This window comes from Phaseolus vulgaris, unplaced genomic scaffold, assembly GCF_000499845.2.
Source record: "Phaseolus vulgaris cultivar G19833 unplaced genomic scaffold, P. vulgaris v2.0 scaffold_19, whole genome shotgun sequence".
NCBI classification, from domain to species: domain Eukaryota; kingdom Viridiplantae; phylum Streptophyta; class Magnoliopsida; order Fabales; family Fabaceae; genus Phaseolus; species Phaseolus vulgaris.
Window position 1 is genome coordinate 533,476 of NW_027174088.1, and position 24,677 is coordinate 558,152.

General features: G+C 45.9%; 1 protein-coding gene across 1 annotated transcript; it reads left to right on the forward strand.

Annotated features, from left to right (window-relative positions):
- Positions 1-959: 959 nt before the first annotated feature.
- Positions 960-23,884, forward strand: LOC137817194 (CASP-like protein 4A1). Its single transcript, XM_068620438.1, has 2 exons — positions 960-1,301; positions 23,594-23,884. Exons 1-2 carry the CDS (start codon positions 960-962, stop codon positions 23,882-23,884), a joined length of 633 nt encoding a protein of 210 aa, XP_068476539.1.
- The last annotated feature ends 793 nt before the right edge of the window (positions 23,885-24,677 follow it).

Genomic DNA, 24,677 nt, shown 5'->3' on the forward strand with positions numbered 1-24,677 from the left:
CCCCCATGTCCAACTACAAAGCCTTCTACCCCTGGGCCCACGACGAACTCCTGAGCGAAGGCACCAGCCTGACCTCCTTCCAGGACCTAGAAGCTCACCGTGGGGATCCCCATTTATACAACTTTAACGCCTTCTGCCGCACACACGACGCCCACATATCCATCCGTCCCGACAGGCCTGGGGAACCTGTTTGTTTGGACGACAGACCTAGAAAGGGGAAACCCTTCTTCTTCATGTACCAGACCGTGTTCAAGCGCGTGGGAGTGCGTCTCCCGTTCACTCCCTTCGAACGGGAACTTCTCACTGAAATCAACACTGCCCCCGCCCAGCTTCATCCCAACAGCTGGGCATTCGTGAGGGGTTTTCAAATTCTTTGTGGACACCTGGGTATCCCCCCTTCTGTAGATGTCTTCCTGCATTTCTTTGAGGTGAAGAAGCAGGGGAAGAGCTTCTGGGTAAGCTTTTCCGGGATCGCGGGCAGGATCCTCCTCTCCCTCTTCCAGAATTCTTACAAGAACTGGAAAGGGAATTTCTTCAGGGTGTGCAGCGCCAAGCACGATCCCACAGCTCTGGATGGCTTTCCTCTTTACTGGACGAAACACCCTAAACTGCTCAGGGCCAAAACCCTGGAAGAGCTGTCTCCCGCCGATAGGGAGGTAAGCAAAGCCTTGGCCGGGTTGGGGATCGTTTTTGATACCTTGAAGCTGGTCGCTAGCGAGTACAATGCTCACGCCCTGACCACCTACTTTGGTAAGGGGCTCTCCCCTCATCTTCCTTGTTGTGAACAGCCTGCTATCGAACGTTTGTTTCCTCAGACTATTATGCTCGTTTTCTATTGTGCCATGTTACTTGCATTTCACGCCTCCATGTGTGTTGTAATTTTGCATAGCTGCTTTGGTCCTAATTCTTGCTGTTTGGTCTGTCTTGATGTAGGATCGGTGATGGGCGCTTCTAAGAGAATGATGCTGGCGAAGGCAATGAAGGAGGAACGTGCCGCCAAGGCGGGCGCCTCCTCCACCCCTGCTGCTGATCCGGTTCCCCCACCGACTCTGTCACCGCCTCCTCCGATCACCGCCGAGGCTCCCCTAAGTTCACCTCCGTCGTCTCCAAACAGCCTTGCAGCACTTCAGACTCCTCGCTGTCCTCTACCCATCGCCGCTGTTCCCCTAGCCGCGGCCTCGTCACCGGCTCCAACCCCCCTTGACAAAGGGAAACGGGTTTTGGAGATTCTTTCAGATGATGAGGACTCAGAAGGCGTGGCTCCCTTCAGAAGAAGAAAATCTGCGCGGGTCCCTCTTTCGGTAGAGGGGTCGCCCCAGGGAGGGAACCCCTTCATGGATAACCCCCCGAGCGCGACCTCCCTCCCTCCCATGACACTCCAAGAGGAAAGGGGCGAAGGCGCCGAATCTGCCCCGCCTCCGCCGCCGGTAGAAGCCATTGCTTCCCCTGCTTCCGTCGCTGCCGCCCCTGACTTCATCGCCATCCCTCCTCCGATTATGCATCTAATGAGGGGCTTCAGTGGCGGGACTCTGCCAGAGGGCACCGACAGGAAGGAAGGCATGCCCTTCTACTTGGGGGCCTTCTTGGCGGTGGCCCTTAAATGGCGCGCCCAGGCCAGAAACGCGGTCATGCAAGCTCAAACTCTCCAGGCCTTGGAAACAAAGGCTACTACTCTGGAGGAGGAAATGAGGACCCTGGGGCGCCAGAACGAAACTTACCAAACCTCTCTGAAGCAAGCGCAAGAGTCCAAAGCAGAAACTGAGAGGCAACTGGCAGAGGCGTTGGAGCTCCAGGCTGGCTTTTTTACTCGTGAAGTCGCCCTCCAAGTTCAGGTAACGGGCCTTCAGGAATTGCTCAAAGCTGATGCAGAAATTCAAAAGGACCTGAAGGACCGTTGCCGTGAGCAGGCTGACAAGACGGAGCGGATGGAGGGGGAAATGGCCACACAGGCCAAAGCTATGGACCTTCTCTGGGCTGACTACGACAAACTACAGGTCGAGGTCAGTCGACTTCGCGTTCAGAAAGAGGCTCTGGAGAAGAAGGTGACCTCTGGGGATGCTGCCGTTGAGGAGCTGGAGAAGGAGAAAAAGTCCCTTATCCAGGAGATGGCGGGTACTTTCGAGGAGGGGTTCCAGGAGGCTCTGACCCAGGCGTCCTGTGAGAACCCTGGCATCGATATTTCTAACTGCGACCCCATGCACCATGTCGTCGACGGGAAGGTCGTGCCCATGGACGTGGATGACTGAACCGCTATCTCTCAACCGCCACCTTCACTTTCAAGCTTAATTCCTTTATTCTTTACGCTTGCTTTTGACTTTCTCTGTTTAAACTTGTAATTCTTTGAACTATCCGTACTCTTGCTACGTATTTGGGTGTTCGTATGATTGCTTTTGTGTTTTTGCCATATACGATTCTGCTTGTGCGATCTTATCCTCATCTTTTGCCTTCTTATGCTTCGGTTGCTTTGTTTGCATTATACTTGCTTCTTTCACTTCGTTGGGCGGCTTTGTATGACCGAGAAAGGTCGCGTGCCAACCCTCACGCCCGTGGAGAGGCTCACCTAGTGACGCCGTATCGTCCACGAGGTGTTTCTAACACCGAAACGGTTCTCTCCCTGGTTCTTAGCCCCCGGCGCCCACGCCTAAGGAGAGGCCTGCTACAGAAGTGCCGTATCGTCCCCGGGTGTCTAAAACGTCGAGTGCTTTGGGGGGGGGGGGGGTTCGTTCCCTCTATGGTCTTTCCTTCCCATAGGTATCGGGGAACACCCTGCCAGCAATTCACTTTCGTCTCCCTCCACAGTCTTTCCTACCTGTGGGTATCGGGGAGGCGACCCTGCTGATATTTGGGTTGGCGACGCCCGCGACGTCTCATGCCGGCGTCGTCCTTTATGTCACTCCAGGCGACGCCTCGGGCGTCGTCCCTAACTTGACATTGACTTTGACCTTGGGCTTGGTCGATGCCTGGGGCCGGCGAAGAGCTCAAGGCCCTTCCCGTATCTTCCACGAGGCGCTCCCTGTATAGCTGATGAGACGTTCAGTCATTCAACTTGATCCACGTGGCGCTTTCTGTATGGCTGATGGGACATTTAGTCATTTCACTGAGTTCTGACTCCTGCTGTGCCCCTGACCCACTTTCGACGGCGCATAGTACCACTGTTTACTCTATTGATATGACGCTCTCAGATCTTCACCAGTGGTGCCAGGGTCATCTTTTCATCTTGTGCCACGTGGATCAATCGTGCGGTGCATCCATTCGCGTCGTTTGGCGCTCTAACCGCTTTATTTAACTCTTCAAACTCTGAAACTATCCTCATCATTTTCCCACTCTTCATAACCTACTTACGTTCTCTCTTCTTGCACCCTTCCTTCTTGCACCCTTTCTTTCTCACGAAGGGTTGTTCCAGCAATCGCTCCCCTCGCTCGACTCTTGCATTTCCGGCAGTCCCCACACCCTTGAAACCCCTGATCTTGTTAAAGAATGTCTTCTCATGCTGCTTCGTCCAGGGTCCGTCCCAAGGATTTGTACCCCTGGGCTTCTAGTGAACTTCTTGATGAGTGTTCATGCCTACTCTCTACCAGGGCCATACGGGAGCACAAAGGGGAGTCGTGTTCTTATGACCACCGGGCCTTCGCGAGGAGGCACGACGACGACATCGCTATGCTCCCTTGCACTCTAGGGGAACCAGTATGTGGAGACGAACGGGCCAATGAAGGGGTCCCTTTCTTTTACTTTTACCAGGTGGTGTTCAAGACCATCGGGGGCCAATGTTGCTCCGGCCCAGTTATACCCCAACAGCTGGGCCTTTATCAAAGCCTTCGACATTCTCTTCGGGTTTCTGGGTTGTGCACCCTCGGTTGACCTCTTTCTTCACTTCTTTGAGGTGAAGAGGCAGAGACACAACCTCTGGGTAACTCTCAGTAATGTCCCCGGGAGAGTTCTCTTCACACCCTTCCAAAGCTCGTTCTCCGGGTGGAAAGGCCGGTTCTTCAAGAACTGCCGTACTGACCTGGTTCCCGACGCTCTGGATGGGTTTCCGCTGTACTGGGTGAGAGAGATGAGGGCCCTCAAAACCAAGCCCTTCAAGAAGCTGGCTCCAAGTGATCAAATAGCTTGCCAGATTCTTGCTGAGGCGGGAGGTTTTGACTCTGCCACTTTGATCAGCCTGGAGTCCAATGCTGGGACTCTCGAAAAGTACATAGGTAAGAGTCGCTGCCCTAGAAACTCCGGCCCTTGTTGTTTTCTGTACGTGCATGTCTTGCCTCATGGCATCTCTGACACATTTATCTCTCTTGGTGCAGGTTCGAAAATAAACCGAGAAAGGAGGACACGACTTACCCGAGCTCTGCGGGCTGGGAAAGGGGCTTCGCCTTCCTCCAGTGCTGATTCTGATGACCACTGAAAAGTGGCTCTTTTGTGACTTGCACGAGTTGTAATATTCGCCCCATTCGGGCTACTTCAACTGTATTGATCATTGCTTGTAACACCAACTTTTTCTATATATTTTGGTTTTTACAACGTCACTTTACCCTGCATACATTTCGCATATTGCGCGCTTTCCTTCGCCCTGCTTATCAACGGTGCCCGCCTCCATCCAGGCGACGCCTTCTTTCTTGACGACGCCTTGATCTAGGCGGCGCCTTCTTTCTTGGCGACGCCGTCTCTTGGCGACGCCTTCTTTCTTGGCGACGCCTTCTTTTGGCGACGCCTTTCCTTACTTCAAACGGAGAAAGATACAGGCTAAAAACCAAGGCACTTCTTTTTCTCAAATTGGTTTTACCTTTATTAGGGTGACCTCATTAAAAAACCCCCGAGAGGGAAAAAGAGCGTCCCCTTCAACTAAATTGTTACATAACTGGTTACGTAAGTCAACTGAAATAAAATTTTAGGTTGGCTGCATTCCAACTGCGCGGGATAGGGCCTCCATCTAAAGTCTCCAGGTTGTACGAACCGTTGCCCTTAGCCTCAGTAACTCTGAAGGGTCCGGTCCACTTGGGAGACAGCTTATTCTCCAACTCGTATGGGTGAGCTTTCCTCATCACTAGGTCGCCGACCTGAAACTGTCGCGGCTTCACCTTAGAGCTATATTGCCGCTCTACTCTTCTCTTCGTCGCTTCAGCCTTTATTCTAGCTTCTTCCCTGGCCTTGTCTAGCAGATCCAGGTTTACCCGTCTCTCTTCATTGGATTCCTCCGCCACAAAGTTTTGAAAACGTGGCGAGCTCTCATGTATTTCTACCGGGATCATCGCGTCCGACCCGTAAACCAAACTGAAAGGCGTGTCCATGGTAGAGGATTGGGGCGTGGTGTGATAGGCCCATATGATCCTTGGTACCTATTCTGCCCACGCCCCTTTGGCTTTTTCTATCCTTCTTTTTAACCCTCTCAGCAGAACTCTGTTTGCCGATTCTACCTGCCCATTAGTCTGGGGGTGCTCAACTGATGCAAAGACCTGTTTAATGCCTACCTCAGCACATAGGTTTCTCAACTGTTGACTGGCGAATTGAGTTCCGTTGTCGGATATCAACCGCCTAGGTACGCCAAAACAGCACACAATGTTCTTCCACACAAAATGTTGTACTTTGTGCGCTGTGATTTGTGCCACGGGCTCTGCCTCTATCCATTTGGTGAAGTATTCGATGGCAACGATCAAATACTTCATCTGCTTGATCGCCAATGGGAAGGGGCCCAGGATGTCGATTCCCCATGTATGGAAAGGCCACGGGCTGTATATGGACCGCAACTCTTCTGGCGGCGCCTTGTGCCAGTCGGCGTGCTTTTGGCATTGCCTACACCGCTGGGCGTGCCGTGCGCAGTCCTCTTTTACTGTTGGCCAGAAGAAACCTGCGCGTATTACCTTGGAGGCTAGAGATCTTCCCCCTACGTGGCTCCCGCAGATACCTTCGTGTAGCTCCGCCATTATCCTAGTGCACTCATCGCCACTGACGCATGTTAGGATAGGGTGAGTGAAACCGTGCCTGAAGAGCACCCCATCCACCAAAGTATACCTTGCGGCATTTTTTTGACTTTTTTACCTTCTTCAGGCTCCACTGGGAGAGCCCCATCCGCCAAGTACCGCTTGTAGGGCGTCATCCAGGTATCTCCCCTGGCCAGAACGCATACCTGCATCTGCCCTTCTTCGGGCGCGTCCGCGTATGTGCTGATGCGGGGCGCCCTCTGTGTATCCTGGGTCAAAGAGCAATGACTCCTTGGTCTTCCCCTGGATGTATAAATCTGGAGGACGTCCACCCTGTTGTCTTCCACGAATCTACGCAGAGCTTTGAGAGTCTCCTGGATCACTGTCCTCTCTCTACCCCCCTTGCCTGAGCTGGCCAGCTTTGCGAGCAGGTCAGCTCTGGCATTCTGCTCCCTCGGGACGTGTATCAGCTCAAGAGCATTGAATGTTCCCTTCAACAACTGGACGTATTTCAGATACGCGACCATCTGTGGGTCCTTCGCCTGGAACTCACCCGACACCTGCCCCGTAATCAGCTGGGAGTCGCTCTTCACCAGAAGGTTCTGTGCGCCCTTGGCCAGGAGCATTCCCGCTATCAGGGCTTCATATTCTGCCTGATTGTTGCTTGCCTTGAAAGCAAAGCGCAGGGCCTGCTCGATCAGTATGCCGTCGGGTCCCTCCAAGACTATTCCCGCACCGCTCCCTTGTTGGTTGGAAGAGCCATCAACCGAGAGCAGCCACTGCGAACTCGCCTCCACCTCCTGCTCACCTCCGGGCGACAGTTCCGCTATAAAATCTGCGTACACCTGCCCTTTGATGGATCCTCTAGGCTCGTACTGGATGTCGAATTCTGACAGCTCCACCGCCCAGCGCACCATTCTTCCTGCCACATCGGGTTTCTGCAGCACTTTCTGTATAGGGAGGTTGGTCATCACCACCACCGTAAAGCTGTGGAAGTAATGACGGAGCCTCCTAGCAGAGAACACTACCGCCAGCGCCGCCTTCTCTAGCGCTTGGTACCTTGTCTCAGCTCCCTGTAAGGCCTTGCTTACGAAATAGATGGGCTTCTGACTCTGGTCCTGCTCTTGGACCAACACGGAACTGATGGCCCGCTCCGTTACAGTAAAATATAACCGGAGGGGCACGCCCGCTACCGGCTTGCAGAGGACCGGTGGCGTCGCCAGGTACTCCTTCAGCTTAATGAAAGCCGCTTCACATTCATCAGTCCATGCAAAGCGACTGTTTCTCTTGAGGCACTGGAAATACGGGTGCCCCTTCTCTCCTCCGACGGAAACAAACCTCGAGAGCGCCGCCATCCGCCCAATCAGCTGTTGCACCTCCTTTACCGACGTCGGGCTCCGCATGGCGATAATAGCCGCACATTTGTCGGGGTTCGCCTCTATCCCCCTCTCGGTGAGCAGAAAACCCAAGAACTTACCGGCCTCTACCCCGAAAACACACTTTTCGGGCTTCAACTTGAGGCGGTACTTGGATATTGTGTTGAACAACTCCTCCAGGTCCGCCATGTGCTGCACCCTATTCTGCGACGCCACCACCATGTCGTCTACATAGGCGTACACATTCCTCCCAAGCATTGGCGCCAGGACCTTGTCCATTAGCCTCTGGTATGTGGCGCCCGCATTTTTCAGCCCGAAGGGCATCACCTCATAGCAGTAACTGCATGTCTCAGTCATGAATGCAGTCTTGCTCTCGTCTCTTGGGTGCATCTTGATTTGGTTGTACCGTGAAAAGGCGTCCAGGAAACTCAGCACCTTGCTGCCGGACGCACTGTCTACCAAGGCGTCAATGCTGGGCAGCGGATACGAGTCCTTTGGGCATGCCTTGTTCAGGTCCGTGAAGTCAACACACATCCTCCACTTTCCTTTCGCCTTTTTCACCAAGACGACGTTGGCGAGCCACTCAGGGTATTGAATTTCCCTGATGTGGCCAGCACTCAGCAGCTTCTGCGTTTCGTCTTTCACCACCTGTTGTCGTTCCTCATTGAACTTTCTCCTTCTCTGACGCACGGGGCGGACCGTGGCGTCCATGCTGAGGTGGTGACACAGGAAATCGGGGTCGATGCCCGGCATATCCGAGGCGGACCATGCGAAGGCATCCAGGTGGCGCGAAATCACTTCGGCCACCCCTTCCTGTTCTTCTGGGCTGAACGAACTTCCTAACTTGAAAGTCTTGCCGCCAATCTCCCTTTCTACGGCGTTAGCCGCGGGCTGCTCCCTGCTATCATCTTCGACGGGCGCCGCCTCTTCCACGGGCGCCGCATCTTCCACGGGCGCCGCGTCGTCAGGGCCTTCCTCCATAGGCACATCTGCTTCGGGCATCGCCCTCTCCGCTATGGCCTCTTCAGGCATCAACCCAGCGGGCGTCGCCTCAATCATCGTCGCGTCCGCGCTCGGCGGACGTTCATACACCATGAATACGCCTCTCTTCGTTTTCAGGCTCTTTTCATAGCATTTCCTTGCCTCCTCCTGGTCTGACCTGATGACTATCACCTGGCCATGGAGGTCCGGCAGCTTCATCTTCATGTGGCGTGTGGAGGACACCGCGTTCAGACGGTTTAACGGCGGTCTGCCCAGCAAAATATTGTAGGCGGAGTTGGCGTTTACGACCAGGTACCGGATGCTTTCGGTACGGGAGGCCTCTCCGTCTGTGAACGTAGTCCTCAACTCCAGGTACCCCCGGACTTCCACCTGGTTATGCCCGAACCCATACAGGCACCCCGTATAGGGACTCAACAAATCGGGGGACAGCCATAACTTGTTAAAGGTCGACAGAAACATGACGTCTGCCGAACTTCCTTGGTCGACAAGCACTCTGTGCACCTTCCTTCCGGTTGTGACGACTGAGATGACAACGGGGTCGTTGTCGTGGGGTACCACATCTCGGAGGTCTCTTCTCGTGAACACAATATCCGACTCCCACGGCTCCCCTGAGAGCCTCTCTTCAATCGAATTCACCCCCCTCGCGTATTTCTTCCGCTGGGAGGCGGTGGGTCCCCCGCCGGAAAAACCTCCAGCAATGGTGTGGACCTCGCCAAGCACAGGCATCTCGTGTGTTGGTTCATCCGCCTGCGGCGGCGACAAGGTGGTAGTCGTCGTGGGCTCCGCGACGTAGTCCTTCAAAAACCCAGTCCTCACCAGCTCATCTAGCTGGTAGCCCAATGACAGACAATTGTCAATGTGGTGCCCGAAAGCCTCGTGGAATTCGCACCAGGAGTCTTTACGGGGCCCTAACACCTTGTCGGTCTTCGCCGGTCGCCTCAGCCTCTCAGCTATGTTAGGCACGGCGATTAAATCCTTCAACTCAACCACGAAGTTGTACCTCGCCAGTCTCGCTCTTTCTCTGGCGGGGCGATCGCCCCCTGCTGGGCCCGGGGCTGGGGCTTTCTGGCCTCGTAGGGGCGTCTCGCCTCCGGCTTCTTTCTTCCCGTCGTGGTCTCATTGACCCTGACGGGTTGGGCTCGCGCCGGTCCCCTTGGGCGTGAGGGCACGGTGCTGGTGCCCTTCACACATACCTCCCCTTCAGAAGCAATATGCTCTACCGCCCTACGCCGTAGTTCAGCGAAAGTCCTAGGGCGGTTGCGGATGATGGATTCTCCAAAGGGGCCGGGGCACACGCCTTTCACAAATGCGTACACGATCATAGGCTCCTCTGTCGTACCAACCTTCACGACCTGGGCCCCGAAGCGATTGATGTACTCCTTCAGGGTCTCCCCCTGATACTGCTTCACGTCAAACAGATCGTAGGAGACCGGCGGCGGGGCCTTGTTGGCTAAGTATTGTTCCCTGAACAATCGCGACAATTGGCGGAAAGATGTGATATGACCCTCTGGGAGGCTAATGAACCAGTCCATAGCCATCCCGGTCAGGGTGCTCATGAAGAGCTTGCACTTGGCAGCATCAGAACCGCCTATCAGGACCATCTGTGTGTGAAATGCAGCAAGGTGCGTCTCTGGGTCCTCCATCCCGGTGAAGATCACCTTGGGTCCCGCGAATGTGTTCGGGATCGCTGCGTCTAGGATCTCCTGCGAGAAAGGAGTGGAAAACTCCCTTGGTGGGGAATGGTTTTCCATCTCGTCATGTCCAGGGCGCCTCCGATCATTTCTCAGGCCCTGGCGCAACTCCTCATTCACACGGTGGAGCTCTTCATTCCGCTCATGCGAGGCATCAAGGTCTGCCTGCATGCGTTCCTGTTCCATTTTCGAATCCGCCATGTCCTGCTGCAGCCCCCTCATTATCTCCAGGACCTGCTGCATGGATAGTTCTGTTGGGGCTGCGCGTGCTGTGCTTCGTCTGGTGGGGGCCATTGTCACTCCAACCTCCTTCAACGTTACCGTAACTTGGTAGATTTCCTCGAACTTGTGATGGGACTGATGTTTTATATCGGCTCCACGGTGGGCGCCAAATGTTCCGTCCGGTTGACTGGGACGTCTTCGTGCGCGACCTCAACCGTCAGCTAGGTGTTGGGTTTAATAGTGCCAAAGTTCAAGAGGGGGGTGAATTGACCTTTTAAAACTTTCTCGCAGAAACAATGTTTAACCCAGTTTTACAGAAAATAAATCGATTTATGTGAAAATGAACAGATTTATTTCAGCACTGTTTTTGTTTGAAAAGCTTTTAATTCAGCAAGGTTAATCACAAGATTATGCAGTGAGAATTTCCAGCAGCACACACACAACTATCAGATTAGAAAAACAGTGAAATACCAAAACAACAAGTTTCAATTTCAAGCAAGTGATTAAGGTTCAATTGATAGCATGCTAATTAATTGAGTGACCTTTGCAAACAACCTGTTCCAGTGGCTTTTAACAGACTATGAGTGTTCTTCTTGATGTCAAGCAATTTTCCAGAAATTAAGAACAATGAATCACAGAACAGCAAGCTTCAACTTTAAGCAATTTGTTTAAGGTTCAATTGATAGCATTGACAGTTTCTTAAGCAGCCTATCACAGTCAGTCTGTTCCAATGGTTTTTAGCAGATTGTATACGTTCTTATCAGATTCAAACACCTTTTTCAGAAATCAAGAACAGTATGCACAGTGCCCAGAAAGAACAGATTTATTTTCAATTGAACAGATTTATTTCTTTGCTGTTTTATCAATTATGCAGAAACGAAATTGCAGAGAGAGAGAGAGAATGAACACAAGCAATTATACTGGTTCACTCAACCTGAGCTACATCCAGTCTTCACCAACAACAGGTGGAAATCACTAACACACAGTACAACCAAGTACAATTCCCACTGTTCTTGAAACCTACAAGAACTTAGGTACTCTTGCTGAAAAAAACCTATTTCAGCATACACACACACCCACTCTTCAAGAACACCTATCAAGAAGAGTGTTCAACCAAACTATTACAAGAAAGAGATGTGAAACGACTACACCTGATTGAGGATACACAGATCTGCCTTAAACCAGTAGGCAAGATTGCTAGAACAGTAGCTGCACCTCACACCAAGCTTTTGGAACTAAACCAAGAACAAGCACTTTGTGATTTTTGAAATCTTTGAAGAACAAATGCTAATCCTTTGAAAACACTTAACTCTCTGCTGTCAAAACTTGTTTTTTGCAAATGTATGAACTGTTTGAATCGTTATTAAGCTCAGAAACAAGTTTGCATTTTATAGAAAGCCAGCTTATAACAGAATTTTGAAAAACAGTTAAAGCTGTTATAAAATGAACAGATTGAAAATAAAATAAACTGATTTATTTTCAAAAGCAGTTAGAGAATCTGTTAAGTGAGGAGACTTAGTCAACCATTCTGGTGCTGAGATAAAACTGAAAAACGTTTAAGCTTGACATGGTACCAGAGGCAAAAAGAATCTATTCATTTACAGATGAACAGATTTATTTTTCAAAACGAAAACAGAGAAAGTTTAACAATTTAAAACTCAGTCGTTTTGAAAAGAAGAAGACTTAGTCAAAATACCTGATGCACAAAATCTAATTTTTACAAGACTTTAGCCAAGGCATCAGTGAAAAAATGAATCTGTTTATTTAGAAAAGAACAGATTTATTTTTATGCAGTAAACGTGTTTTTGTGTAAAACATGTGAAAAACAGTTTAAGAAAACTTATGCTTGTTCTTATCACATGGCCAGTGGTTATGAGGTGAGTTACTCAGCAAAAAGCCCACTCTTAGACAACCTCTAAGCACTAACTAAGACATACTTAAAGCAAAGCAAAAATACATGAAAATTACATACAAGTCTTCATCAAACACTACATATAAGTCTTCATCAAACACAATCTTGAAGGGGGCAGCAACCATCTTCAACAATCTCCCCCTGTTTGATGGCGACAAATCCCCATAGCTAACCTCATAGCTTTGTTGCTTTAAGTACTTGCACCAGATTTTAAACCAGAATTGCACCTGCACTGCACCAGATTTTAAACCAGAAAAAAACAGCAGTATTGCATAGCATATGAATTGGTTTAAAGGTTTAAAGGTGCAGAATTAACTCCCTGTTTCAGCTAGCTTCACCTAGCATGGTGAGCTATTTTTCTCCCCCTTTGGATTCATCAAACAGCATATAAGCATAGGGAATAAAGGGATATAAAGCAGAGACCATAATCATAATAGTTCAGAAACAGAAAACCAAATTGTTCAACATTACAGAAACTTGAAAACTGATAAAGAAAGCATTAAAAGCAGAAAAAACTACTGATCCTTGTAGTAAAGCTCTGCAAGTTGTGCCTGAACCCCTTCAATCTGATTATCAAGGTGTTGGAACCTTGCATGAGTAGTCTCAAAGTGTGCCCTTTGTTCTGCAGACATGACATCAAGACGGTACAGCACTTGCCTCTCAAACATAGACATTGGTTCTCCACGGTATTCTGGACTTTGATAGGCAACTATGGCATTTGCAGCAACTTCCTCATGTTCAGATTGGGTGGCAGGTGAGTCATCATCCATAGGAGTAGCTTCATCCTCATCCTCATGTTCTACTTGAGTGTCTTTCTCCTTGAGAACCACCCACTTGTTTTCAATTTTGTGAAAACCCATTTTGGTGAGAGTTGAAGTATCAATCTCACTTACAGCTTTGATAGGGTCATTTCTCTCATTTGTAACATCAACACCAAAGTAATCAATTAATTTGGAAACAAGAATAGCATAGGGAAATCTGTAATCAGCCAACCTTTTTGACTTGAGCATGTGTTCATTGACAATGAACACCCAGTTTACCTTAATCTGGTTCATGATGCAATATAGGAGAATGAGATCCTCTTCATGTAAGACAGCATGGTTTGTCCCTCTTGGAATTAGTTGCCATGCTATGATGTATGCAACTAGACGTGGAGTGAGGTTCAAATGCCCTGCATGGAACCTGTTTATACTCTCTGTAGGATTCCTCATGCAACTCTTATAATATTGCAGCTTGTTGAATTCTGAAATTCCACTGGTATTTCCTTTCCCTACTTTCAGTCCAGCATCTTTTATTCCAGCCACAGAATTCCACACCTCACTTGTGATCTTCATCTTGGTCCCTTTCACATAAGAGACAACATTCTTCCCATCCAATGTGAGGTTAGTATAAAACACTTTAACCAAGTCAGGATAAACATTACCCGTTAATTCCAGCATCTTTTTCTGTTTCTGGTGCTTCAACACAGCCCTTGTTTCTACCAATTTTTCAGATTTCAGCCAGTTGAAATCTAGCACCTTGGGTATGTTGATCTGCTTCCTGCTTGTCTCATGAATGTAGGCATTGATGCCTTCTTCATTTCCAGCGAACCATCCTTCTAACACACCTTGAGAAGTGGTTTGCTTTCCCTTGCTTTTCTGTTTTTGTCTTGAAGACGAAGCCATGTTTGAACCTGAAATCTTTTCTTGATTTCAAATGGTGAGAATAGAAAGAGAATGGCCAATGTGGGTAGCAAGTATTCACACAGATTTATAGCAGAATAAATGGATTGATATGGCAGTTATGAGTGGATATGCATGAAGATATTATGCTCTGAATTTGTGCAGAGAATCTTTGAAAATATGCACCAAATATTTAGGGTCACGATGCATACACTCAAATTCTTATTGAGCACCCAAACCATCAAATCGGTTACATAACCATGACCAAAACCGTCAAAGGTACAGAGATTAATGCCCACTAAGTCAGTCAAGCAGTCAAAGATCAGAATTTCTCTTTCCTAGTCATCAATTCATATCAGTGCAGAAAATAAACACATTCAATTGCGAATAAACAGATTTAATTTTTCACTGCTAGGTACAATTGACATTTATAATACCCAATTCATTAAGCAGAAAATTAAACCTATCTTTAGCTAATGGTTTTGTGAACAAATCAGCAAGTTGTAGATCAGTACCAATGAACTTAATGTCACATGTTCCATTAGATATGTGTTCCCTTAGAAAATGATGCCTTATTTCAATGTGTTTGGTTCTTGAATGCATGACAGGATTTTTGGTTAAGTTCATTGCACTTGTATTATCACACAGCAGAGGTATATGGTTAAGTAAGATACCAAAATCATTCAATTGTTGTCTTAGCCATATAGTTTGAGCACAACAACTCCCTGCTGCAATGTATTCTGCTTCAGCAGTGGAAAGAGCTACACAAGCCTGCTTTTTGCATTGCCATGAGATCAAGCTTGATCCAAGCAAATGACAGGTTCCACTTGTGCTCTTCCTATCAATTTTGCAACCTGCAAAATCTGAATCAGAATACCCAGTTAAGCTTAATGAAATGTTACCTGGATACCACAAGCCAACTTCTTTAGTTCCTTGCAAATACTTCAAAATCCTTTTGACAGCATTGTAGTGTGATTCTTTAGGAGCAGACTGAAACCTTGCACACATGCACACTGCAAACATTATATCTGGCCTGCTGGCAGTGAGATACAGTAGTGATCCTATGAGTCCTCTGTATTTGGTTTCATCAACAGAAATTTCAGCTTCATCATGATCCAAATGACAGCTTGTTGAGAAGGATGTGCTGATTGGTTTACACTTGTCCATTTCAAATTTCTTCAGCAAATCCTTGCAATACTTAGCCTGACTTAGGAAAATGCCATCCTTGAGTTGTTTGACCTGCAAACCTAGAAAATAGTTCAACTCACCCATCATTGACATTTCAAACTCACTCTTCATGACCTTCACGAAAGCTTCACACAATTCTCCATTGTTTGATCCAAAAATGATGTCATCCACATATACTTGGACTAGAATTGAGTCATCTCCTTTCTTCTTAATGAACAAGGTCTTATCTGATGTGCCTCTGTCATAGCCTTGTGAGGTTAGAAAATCACTTAGCCTCTCATACCATTGCCTAGGAGCTTGCTTGAGTCCATAGAGGGCCTTTTGGAGTTTGAACACATATTCTGGATGTTGATGGTCTTCAAAACCTGGTGGTTGTGAGACAAATACCTCTTCATTTATATAGCCATTTAGAAAGGCACTCTTCACATCCATTTGAAATAGCTTGAACCCTTTGATGCATGAAAAGGCAAGCAGCAGTCTAACAGCTTCTAACCGAGCCACTGGTGCATATGTCTCATCATAGTCTATTCCTTCTTCTTGATTGTACCCTTTAGCTACAAGCCTAGCCTTGTTTCTGGTGATCACTCCATGCTCATCCATCTTGTTTCTAAATACCCATTTTGTTCCAATTACATTCATCTATGGTATTCTAGGAACAAGAGTCCAGACCTCATTAAGAGCAAACTGATTCAGTTCCTCTTGCATAGCTAAAATCCAGTTGCTGTCCTTGAGAGCTTCATTCAAATTCTTGGGTTCAACTTGAGATACGAAGGCCATTGCTTCACAGAAATTGTTCAAGGATTTTCTAGTTGACACTCCTTTCTCAATGTTTCCAATGACATTATCAAGGGTTAAGTCTCTTGGGGTTTTCCACTCTTTTGGCAAACCTGCAGCTGCAGTAGATTCTTGCATAGCATGTGTATCAGCAGTATCAAAATGAATCGATTCATTTTGATTTAAAACAGATTTAAATTCATTACTGTCAGGTTCATCAGCAGCAGTTTTAGGTATACTATGATCAGTTTCATCAAAAACTACATGCATTGATTCTTCTACTATGAGCAACCTTTTATTGAAGACTCTATATGCATGACCATTCAAAGCATAACCAATGTGCACACCTTCATCAGATTTAGCATCAAACTTACCAAGATTTTCTTTGCCATTATTCAATACAAAACATTTACACCCAAATACTCTAAGGTGGCTTACACTAGGTTTTCTGCCCTTATACAATTCATATGGGGTTTTCTTAAGAATTGGTCTTATTAAGGTCCTATTTAAGACATAACCTGCAGTATAAACAGCATCAGCACAAAAATACTTAGGTAGCTTAGATTCATTTAACATAGTTCTAGCAAGTTCCTCTAGTGATCTATTTTTCCTTTCAACTACACCATTTTGTTGGGGTGTCCTAGGGGCTGAAAAGGTATGAGCTATCCCATGCTTCTCACAGAACCTCTCAAACTTAGCATTTTGAAACTCTCCCCCATGATCACTTCGAATTGATTTAATGCAGCAACCATTTTCATTTTCCAGAATTTTTGCTAATCTCTTAAAGGCAGAATAAGCATCATGTTTATGTGCAAGAAATAAAGTCCATGTAAATCTAGAGTAATCATCCACAACAACTAAAGCATACAAATTTCCAGCCAAGCTAGCAACTCTAGATGGACCTAATAAGTCTATATGCAACACATCCAATGGATTTTTTGTAGAGACAATATCCTTTAACTTGAAAGAGGATTTGATTTGTTTACCTTTCACACAAGCATCACAAAGCCTGTTATCCTGAAATTTAATGTTAGGTAAACCAGAAACTAAATCTTTAGATTTCAATTTATTCAAGTGATTTGTGTGTATGTGAGCTAACCTCCTGTGCCACAACCAAGACTCATCACTTCTGGACAGTAAGCATTCATTTGAAGAGTTAGTTTCCATGATATTCAACAAGTAAATGTTATTCACTCTCTTACCAGTAAACAGTGCCTTACTAGATGAATTACTTGAGATTGTGCAGCCACTTGACTCAAAATTCACTTTGTATCCTTTGTCACAAAGCTGACTTATGCTGAGAAGACTATGCTTGAGTCCTTCTACATACAGCACATACTCAATGGTTGTTGAATTCCCTGTTCCAACAGTTCCTCTGCCCAAAATCCTCCCTCGGTTATTATCACCATAGGTCACATGTCCTTCTGCTTTGAGCTTTAAGCTGGTGAACTTTGTAAGATCTCCAGTCATATGCTTGGAACAGCCACTGTCCAAGTACCACTGGTTTTTCTTGCTTCCAATCTGCAAAACAGAATAAAAAAATATACAAATGGTACCCTTTTCAGTATAGGGTCCAGCATAGATTAAAACCTTTTCTTTGGTAGCCATTTTGCTAAGTTCTTAGGAACAAGATGCTTTCTAGCAATGCAAGACCTAGATGTATGACCAGATTTCATGCAGTAAAAACAGGTTACATGAGATGCCTTTTTGCCACTGTTAAAAGCTGAAAAAACTGATTTTGCTGGAACAAAAAAACTTGAAAGCTTTTTGACATTGGTTGTATTTCCAGGGGTATAACCAAGTCCATTCTTATTGAAAACAGCATTCTGTGATCCAAGGAGAGACTCAAGGTTTTCTCTTCCCTTGGTGAAATTGGAAAGGGTTTTCAGCAAATATTCCACTTGTTTTTCCAATCTTTTGCAGTTTTCACAGTTTTTAATAGAGGCATGCAAGCAAGTCAGTTCAAGGCTTACCAAATCTGTTTTGGCCTTATGCAATTCTTCCTCAAGTGTTTTTACTTTAGGTGCAAGCACATTATTTACCTTTTGCAGCTTATTGCATATGACAGCTAGCCTATTGGCTTCATCATGTGTTTCCTTGAAGGCAGCAAGCAAATCATCATAGTTATCAGAATCAGCAGAGAAATTACTTACTGATTCAGAGCTTGACTCCTCATCCTTCATCATGAAACACAAATTGTTCTCCTCATCTTCTGTTGAAGAGCTGCTAGTTGAGGATACTTCATTTTCCTCCCATGAGATGTAGGCTCTTCTTCCTTTGTTCCTTTCAAATTTCTTGCTGGCAGATTTGTCCTTAGTTTGATTGTCTGGACAATCTGTTTTGATATGCCCTGTTTTGCCACATCCAAAGCAAGTATATTTAGAGGAATTTAAATCATTGGGTTTAGGATACCTTCTTTTCTGCTGGTTCCTATTTTTGCTTTTCTTCCTCAGGAATTTGCTGAATCTTTTTGTAAGAAGGCTGATTGTGTCATCATCTTCAGCATCTTCTTTTTCTTCCTTGATCTCATCCAATTCAGTTGCTTTCAGTGTAAGACCTTTGGGTTTTCTCTCTGTTGTTTCCTGCTCTTTAAGTCTTTTAAGCTCTAGCTCATGCTCCATCAGCTTTCCAAACAGTGCAGCAGTTCCTAATTTTGACAGATCACGACTTTCAGAGATCGCTGTCACCTTTGGTTGCCAGCTTCTGTCGAGGCACTTCAATATCTTTATGTTGAGCTCCTCTCTGTCAAATTCTTTTCCCAAGCCAGTGAGGTGATTCACAATGTGGGTGAATCTTTTCTGCACATCAGCAATGCTCTCCTCGGGTTGCATTCTGAACAGCTCATATTCTTGGATGAGTGCATGTTTTCTTGACCTTTTCACATCTTCAGTACCTTCATGAGTCACTTCTAAGACTTCCCACATCTCCTTAGCTGATTTACATTGGGATATCCTGAAGAACTCATCCATTGTCAATGTATAGGTTATGATGTTCTTGGCCACAAGATCATGTTGAGCCTTCCTCCTTTCGGTCTCATTCCAATCTGATCTTGGCTTTTCCACTTGTTCATCCTTGACAACCTGCATTGGCACATAAGGTCCATTGACCACAGCTTCCCAAATTAATGCATCAATGGATTCCATGAAAATTCTCATTCTAACTTTCCAAAATGCATAATTCATTCCATTGAACATAGGTGGTCTATTAACAGCAGAACCCTCAGCAAAAAGCACATTAAACTCAGACATTATTACAAACAAACTTGATTAAAATACAAGTCCTAGCTCTGATACCAATTGTTGGGTTTAAAAGTGCCAAAGTTCAAGAGGGGGGGTGAATTGACCTTTTAAAACTTTCTCGCAGAAACAATGTTTAACCCAGTTTTACAGAAAATAAATCGATTTATGTGAAAATGAACAGATTTATTTCAGCACTGTTTTTGTTTGAAAAGCTTTTAATTCAGCAAGGTTAATCACAAGATTATGCAGTGAGAATTTCCAGCAGCACACACACAACTATCAGATTAGAAAAACAGTGAAATACCAAAACAACAAGTTTCAATTTCAAGCAAGTGATTAAGGTTCAATTGATAGCATGCTAATTAATTGAGTGACCTTTGCAAACAACCTGTTCCAGTGGCTTTTAACAGACTATGAGTGTTCTTCTTGATGTCAAGCAATTTTCCAGAAATTAAGAACAATGAATCACAGAACAGCAAGCTTCAACTTTAAGCAATTTGTTTAAGGTTCAATTGATAGCATTGACAGTTTCTTAAGCAGCCTATCACAGTCAGTCTGTTCCAATGGTTTTTAGCAGATTGTATACGTTCTTATCAGATTCAAACACCTTTTTCAGAAATCAAGAACAGTATGCACAGTGCCCAGAAAGAACAGATTTATTTTCAATTGAACAGATTTATTTCTTTGCTGTTTTATCAATTATGCAGAAACGAAATTGCAGAGAGAGAGAGAGAATGAACACAAGCAATTATACTGGTTCACTCAACCTGAGCTACATCCAGTCTTCACCAACAACAGGTGGAAATCACTAACACACAGTACAACCAAGTACAATTCCCACTGTTCTTGAAACCTACAAGAACTTAGGTACTCTTGCTGAAAAAAACCTATTTCAGCATACACACACACCCACTCTTCAAGAACACCTATCAAGAAGAGTGTTCAACCAAACTATTACAAGAAAGAGATGTGAAACGACTACACCTGATTGAGGATACACAGATCTGCCTTAAACCAGTAGGCAAGATTGCTAGAACAGTAGCTGCACCTCACACCAAGCTTTTGGAACCAAGCCAAGAACAAGCACTTTGTGATTAAGAACAAATGCTAATCCTTTGAAAACACTTAACTCTCTGCTGTCAAAACTTGTTTTTTGCAAATGTATGAACTGTTTGAATCGTTATTAAGCTCAGAAACAAGTTTGCATTTTATAGAAAGCCAGCTTATAACAGAATTTTGAAATACAGTTAAAGCTGTTATAAAATGAGCAGATTGAAAATAAAATAAACTGATTTATTTTCAAAAGCAGTTAGAGAATCTGTTAAGTGAGGAGACTTAGTCAACCATTCTGGTGCTGAGATAAAACTGAAAAACGTTTAAGCTTGACATGGTACCAGAGGCAAAAAGAATCTATTCATTTACAGATGAACAGATTTATTTTTCAAAACGAAAACAGTGAAAGTTTAACAATTTAAAACTCAGTCGTTTTGAAAAGAAGAAGACTTAGTCAAAATACCTGATGCACAAAATCTAATTTTTACAAGACTTTAGCCAAGGCATCAGTGAAAAAATGAATCTGTTTATTTAGAAAAGAACAGATTTATTTTTATGCAGTAAACGTGTTTTTGTGTAAAACATGTGAAAAACAGTTTAAGAAAACTTATGCTTGTTCTTATCACATGGCCAGTGGTTATGAGGTGAGTTACTCAGCAAAAAGCCCACTCTTAGACAACCTCTAAGCACTAACTAAGACATACTTAAAGCAAAGAAAAAATACATGAAAATTACATACAAGTCTTCATCAAACACTACATATAAGTCTTCATCAAACACAATCTTGAAGGGGGCAGCAACCATCTTCAACACTAGGGACTCCTTCCCACTGATTGCCTGTGGATTCCTGCAAAAAAGAGGACAAAGAGGCGCCCTAGCGGCCGTTTGCACTCCGACGCTCAAGTCAGCCAGCAAGAAACACCAAAACTGTTCACCTCCGTCTCTGAGCACCGCGTATGGCACTCTGAAGGTGGTAAGAAATAACTGTGTACTGTGTATCTGTGTTCTCTCTCTCAGGCAAAAATATTCCCCAGTCCCTTGTTCGTAACTAATGAAGCACAAGCAAGCAACTAGAGAGCTCTGGTAAATTTGCAGAAAGTTCGAACCCTTTTCCCAACATTCTCTGCGCTATTTAAACTTCCCAAGCATTTAAAGCGCCTTAAAGCGCTTTTAATCGCAAACGTAACGCACTCATTAAAGCGTTTAATTAGAAAACGTAGCGCATTTAAGACGTTGAAACGCTTGGGAGCCATTATAGTACCTGAATGCTCGAAAGGGAAACTGTATTGAATGACTTTTAATTACCTGGCACCTGACTAAAGGGTGTTTCTATTCTGGCATGGCTGTCGTACACGTGGAGGGCCTCACGACCCCATGACCCCATCTGGGGGCGTTTCTGCCCATCTGGGGACGTTTCTACGTGTGAGTCCTCCTGCTTGGGAGTGCTACTGCGCTAGGGGTGACTTTTTGGGTGCCAACTCATGCCCCCAAGTATCTAGTCACTTATTTTGAGAGCATATCTGCCTTCCTCTCGTGCCCTGCACCCGGTTGCCCTGGGCGTGACCTTCCTCTTGAGTCGTATCTTTCCCACAGGCGTCTCTGGGGCGGCAGGAGCACTTCACGAGTCAGGCTGCCCTACACTGGTACTATTGCTATGGCCTTGAAGCCACCTTTTCCTTCTCTTTATCACTGCCCCGGGTTATCGGGACCTGAGGCCTTCCCACGGCGTCGCTCCCTCCATGGTCTTCCCTACCCATGGGTATCGGGGAACCACACCGTGATTGCCTTGCTTTAGCACTGTTTGATCTGGCGACGCCCTGGTTGGGCGACGCCTTCACCTAGGCGACGCCTTCACCTAGGCGACGCCTTGCCTTGGCGACGCTTCCTCTTGGCGTCTCTCCACCTAGGCGACGCCTTGCGTTGACTTTGACTCCACAGCCGTTGACTTTGACTTTGACTTAGTCAACGCCCGGATACGGGACGGTACAGTTTTCAAAAAACTGTTATGAAAACATACATTTAATCGGTTAAAACCATGATTTAACCGGTTGAATGGTTTTTATAATTATACAACTGATTCAAAAAAATAGTTTCAAAACACCTTTGCCAGCTAAGCGACAAACAACCGATTATCTCGAAACTTTATCGGTTGTTTTTCCCTTTGCATGGAAAAACACTTTAATCTTTAAAACAGATTGAAATAAGCTTTGTTTGAGAATCAATACTGATCTTAGAAAGATTCTAAACCCCATAACAAAACCTAGACCTAAAACATAACACAACTTCAGGCTTCATGAGGATTTGATACATCAAAGCTTCCCATCTTCAACACAACTTTCCATCGATCAAGGTGTACATGCTCGAATTTTTCTTGATTGATTTTTCTGGCCTCTATGGGCTCTAGCGGGAGTATTTCATCAGCCAAATAGCGTTGGTAGGGTGTCATCCAAGTTTCTCTTGTTTTGACTTGGTAAACCTGTGACGACCTTTCCTCAGCAACTGGGTACACGCTTATTCTACGCGTTTTTAACGTTTCCTGTGTTAACGACCAATGACTCCTCCTCACCCCTTCCGATGTGCTGATCTACTGGATTTCTGCAATGTTTTTTGTGGTAGTCCGAGGTGTCCTCAGGGTCTCCTGAATAACTGTCCTCTGTCTACCCCCCTTGCCCGAACTAGCGAGCTTTGCAAGCAAGTCTGTTCGGGAGATTTGTTCTCTGGGCACATGGACTAACTCGAACACCTCAAACGTCTCCCTCAGAACCTGGATGTATTCTAGATATGTAGCCATCTGGGGGTCTTTAGCTTGATACTCCCCCATGATCTGATCTGTGACTAGCAATGAGTCACTCTTTGCCAACAAACCTTTCGCACATATCTCTTTTGCTAGCAGCATTCCAGTGATCAGGGCTTCATACTCTGTCTAGCTGTTATTGGCCTTGAAAGCGAACAGCAGAGCCTGCTTAATTAGCAAGCCATCTGGTCCTTCCAAGATCACTCCATCCTCACTACCTTGTTGGTTGGAGAAACCATCTACGGAGAGTACAAATCTGAAACCTGCTCCTTCTTGGTGTGTGGCTGCCGAGGAGAGCTCTACGACAAAGTCAGCATAAACCTAGCCTTTAATGGGGCCTCTACGCTCATATTGCACATCGAACTCTGATAGCTCTACCGCCCATCGCACCATCCTGCCTGCCACATCTGGGGTTCTGTAAGACCTTGCGAATTGGAAGGTTTGTCATCACTATTACCGTAAAGCTCTGGAAGTAGTGGCGAAGTCTTCGCGCTGAGAACACTACTTCCAGAGCCGCTTTCTCTATGGCCTGGTATCTCACCTCTAGCCCCTGCAATACTTTGCTAACATAGTAGATCAGCTTTTGCACCTCGTCCTGTTCTTGCAGCAGAACCGAACTGATCGCCTTCTCTGTTACTGCGAAGTACAGGCGGAGTGGAGTACCTAGCTGTGGCTTGCACAACACTGGTGGACTGGCCAGATACTCCTTCAGCTTTAAGAACGCCTTTTCGCACTCTCTGGTCCATATGAACCTGTTGTTTCTTTTCAGGCACTGGAAATAAGGATGCCCTTATCTTCTCTTGCTGATACGAATCTGGATAAAGCAGTCATGCGCCCTATCAACTATTGCACCTCCTTAACTGAGATCGGGCTCCTCATGAATATTATAGCAGCGCACTTCTCAGGATTCACCTGTATCCCAGGTTCAGTGAGTAGAAACCCCAAGAACTTTCCTGCTTCTACTCCGAATACACACTTCTCTAGGTTCAGCTTCAACCTGTACTTGGCTATTGTGGTTCATAGCTCCTCTAGGTCTGCTACGTATTGCTCCCTTTGCTAGGAGGTGACCACCATGTCATCTACATACGCTTGGACATTCTGCCCTAGCATGGGTGCTAACACTCTGTCCATCAGCCTTTGGTACGTCGCCCCTGCGTTTTTAAGCCCAAAGGGCATCACCTTATAACAGTAACAAGATAGCTCAGTCATGAACTTCGTCTTGCACTTGTCCCTGGGGTGCATCATGATCTGGTTGTAACCAGAAAAGGCATCCAGGAAGTTGAGTAGCCTGCAGCCAGACGCACTGTCTATCAAAGCATCAATACTGGGCAGCGGGTAGGAGTCCTTCGGATAGGCCTTGTTGAGGTCTGTGAAGTCGACGCACATCCTCCATTTCCTGTCGGCCTTCTTCACTAGCACCACATTGGCTAGCCACTCAGGGTACTGAATCTCCCTGATGTGGCCAGCCCTCATCAGTTTCTTTGTGTCTTCTCTGACGACCTGACGCCTCTCGTCGTTGAACTTTCGTCTTCTCTGGCGAACAGGTCGGACCTGGGGGTCCATGGTGAGATGATGACATAGGAAGTCAGGATCTATGCCATTGTTTTGTCAAAGTTTCAACTCTCGGTCTAAATATTACAGTAGTATTAATATAATAGTTATTTACAAAATATATGCAATCAACTTCTGTTTTTGCATCACTTCATTTTGAAGTATATATGTATTATAATAAACATTAATTCCATGTGGATACAACAACCCTCAATTGTGTTGAAGATGGTTGCTGCCCCTTCAAGATTGTGTTTGATGAAGACTTGTATGTAGTGTTTGATGAAGACATTTATGTACTTTCC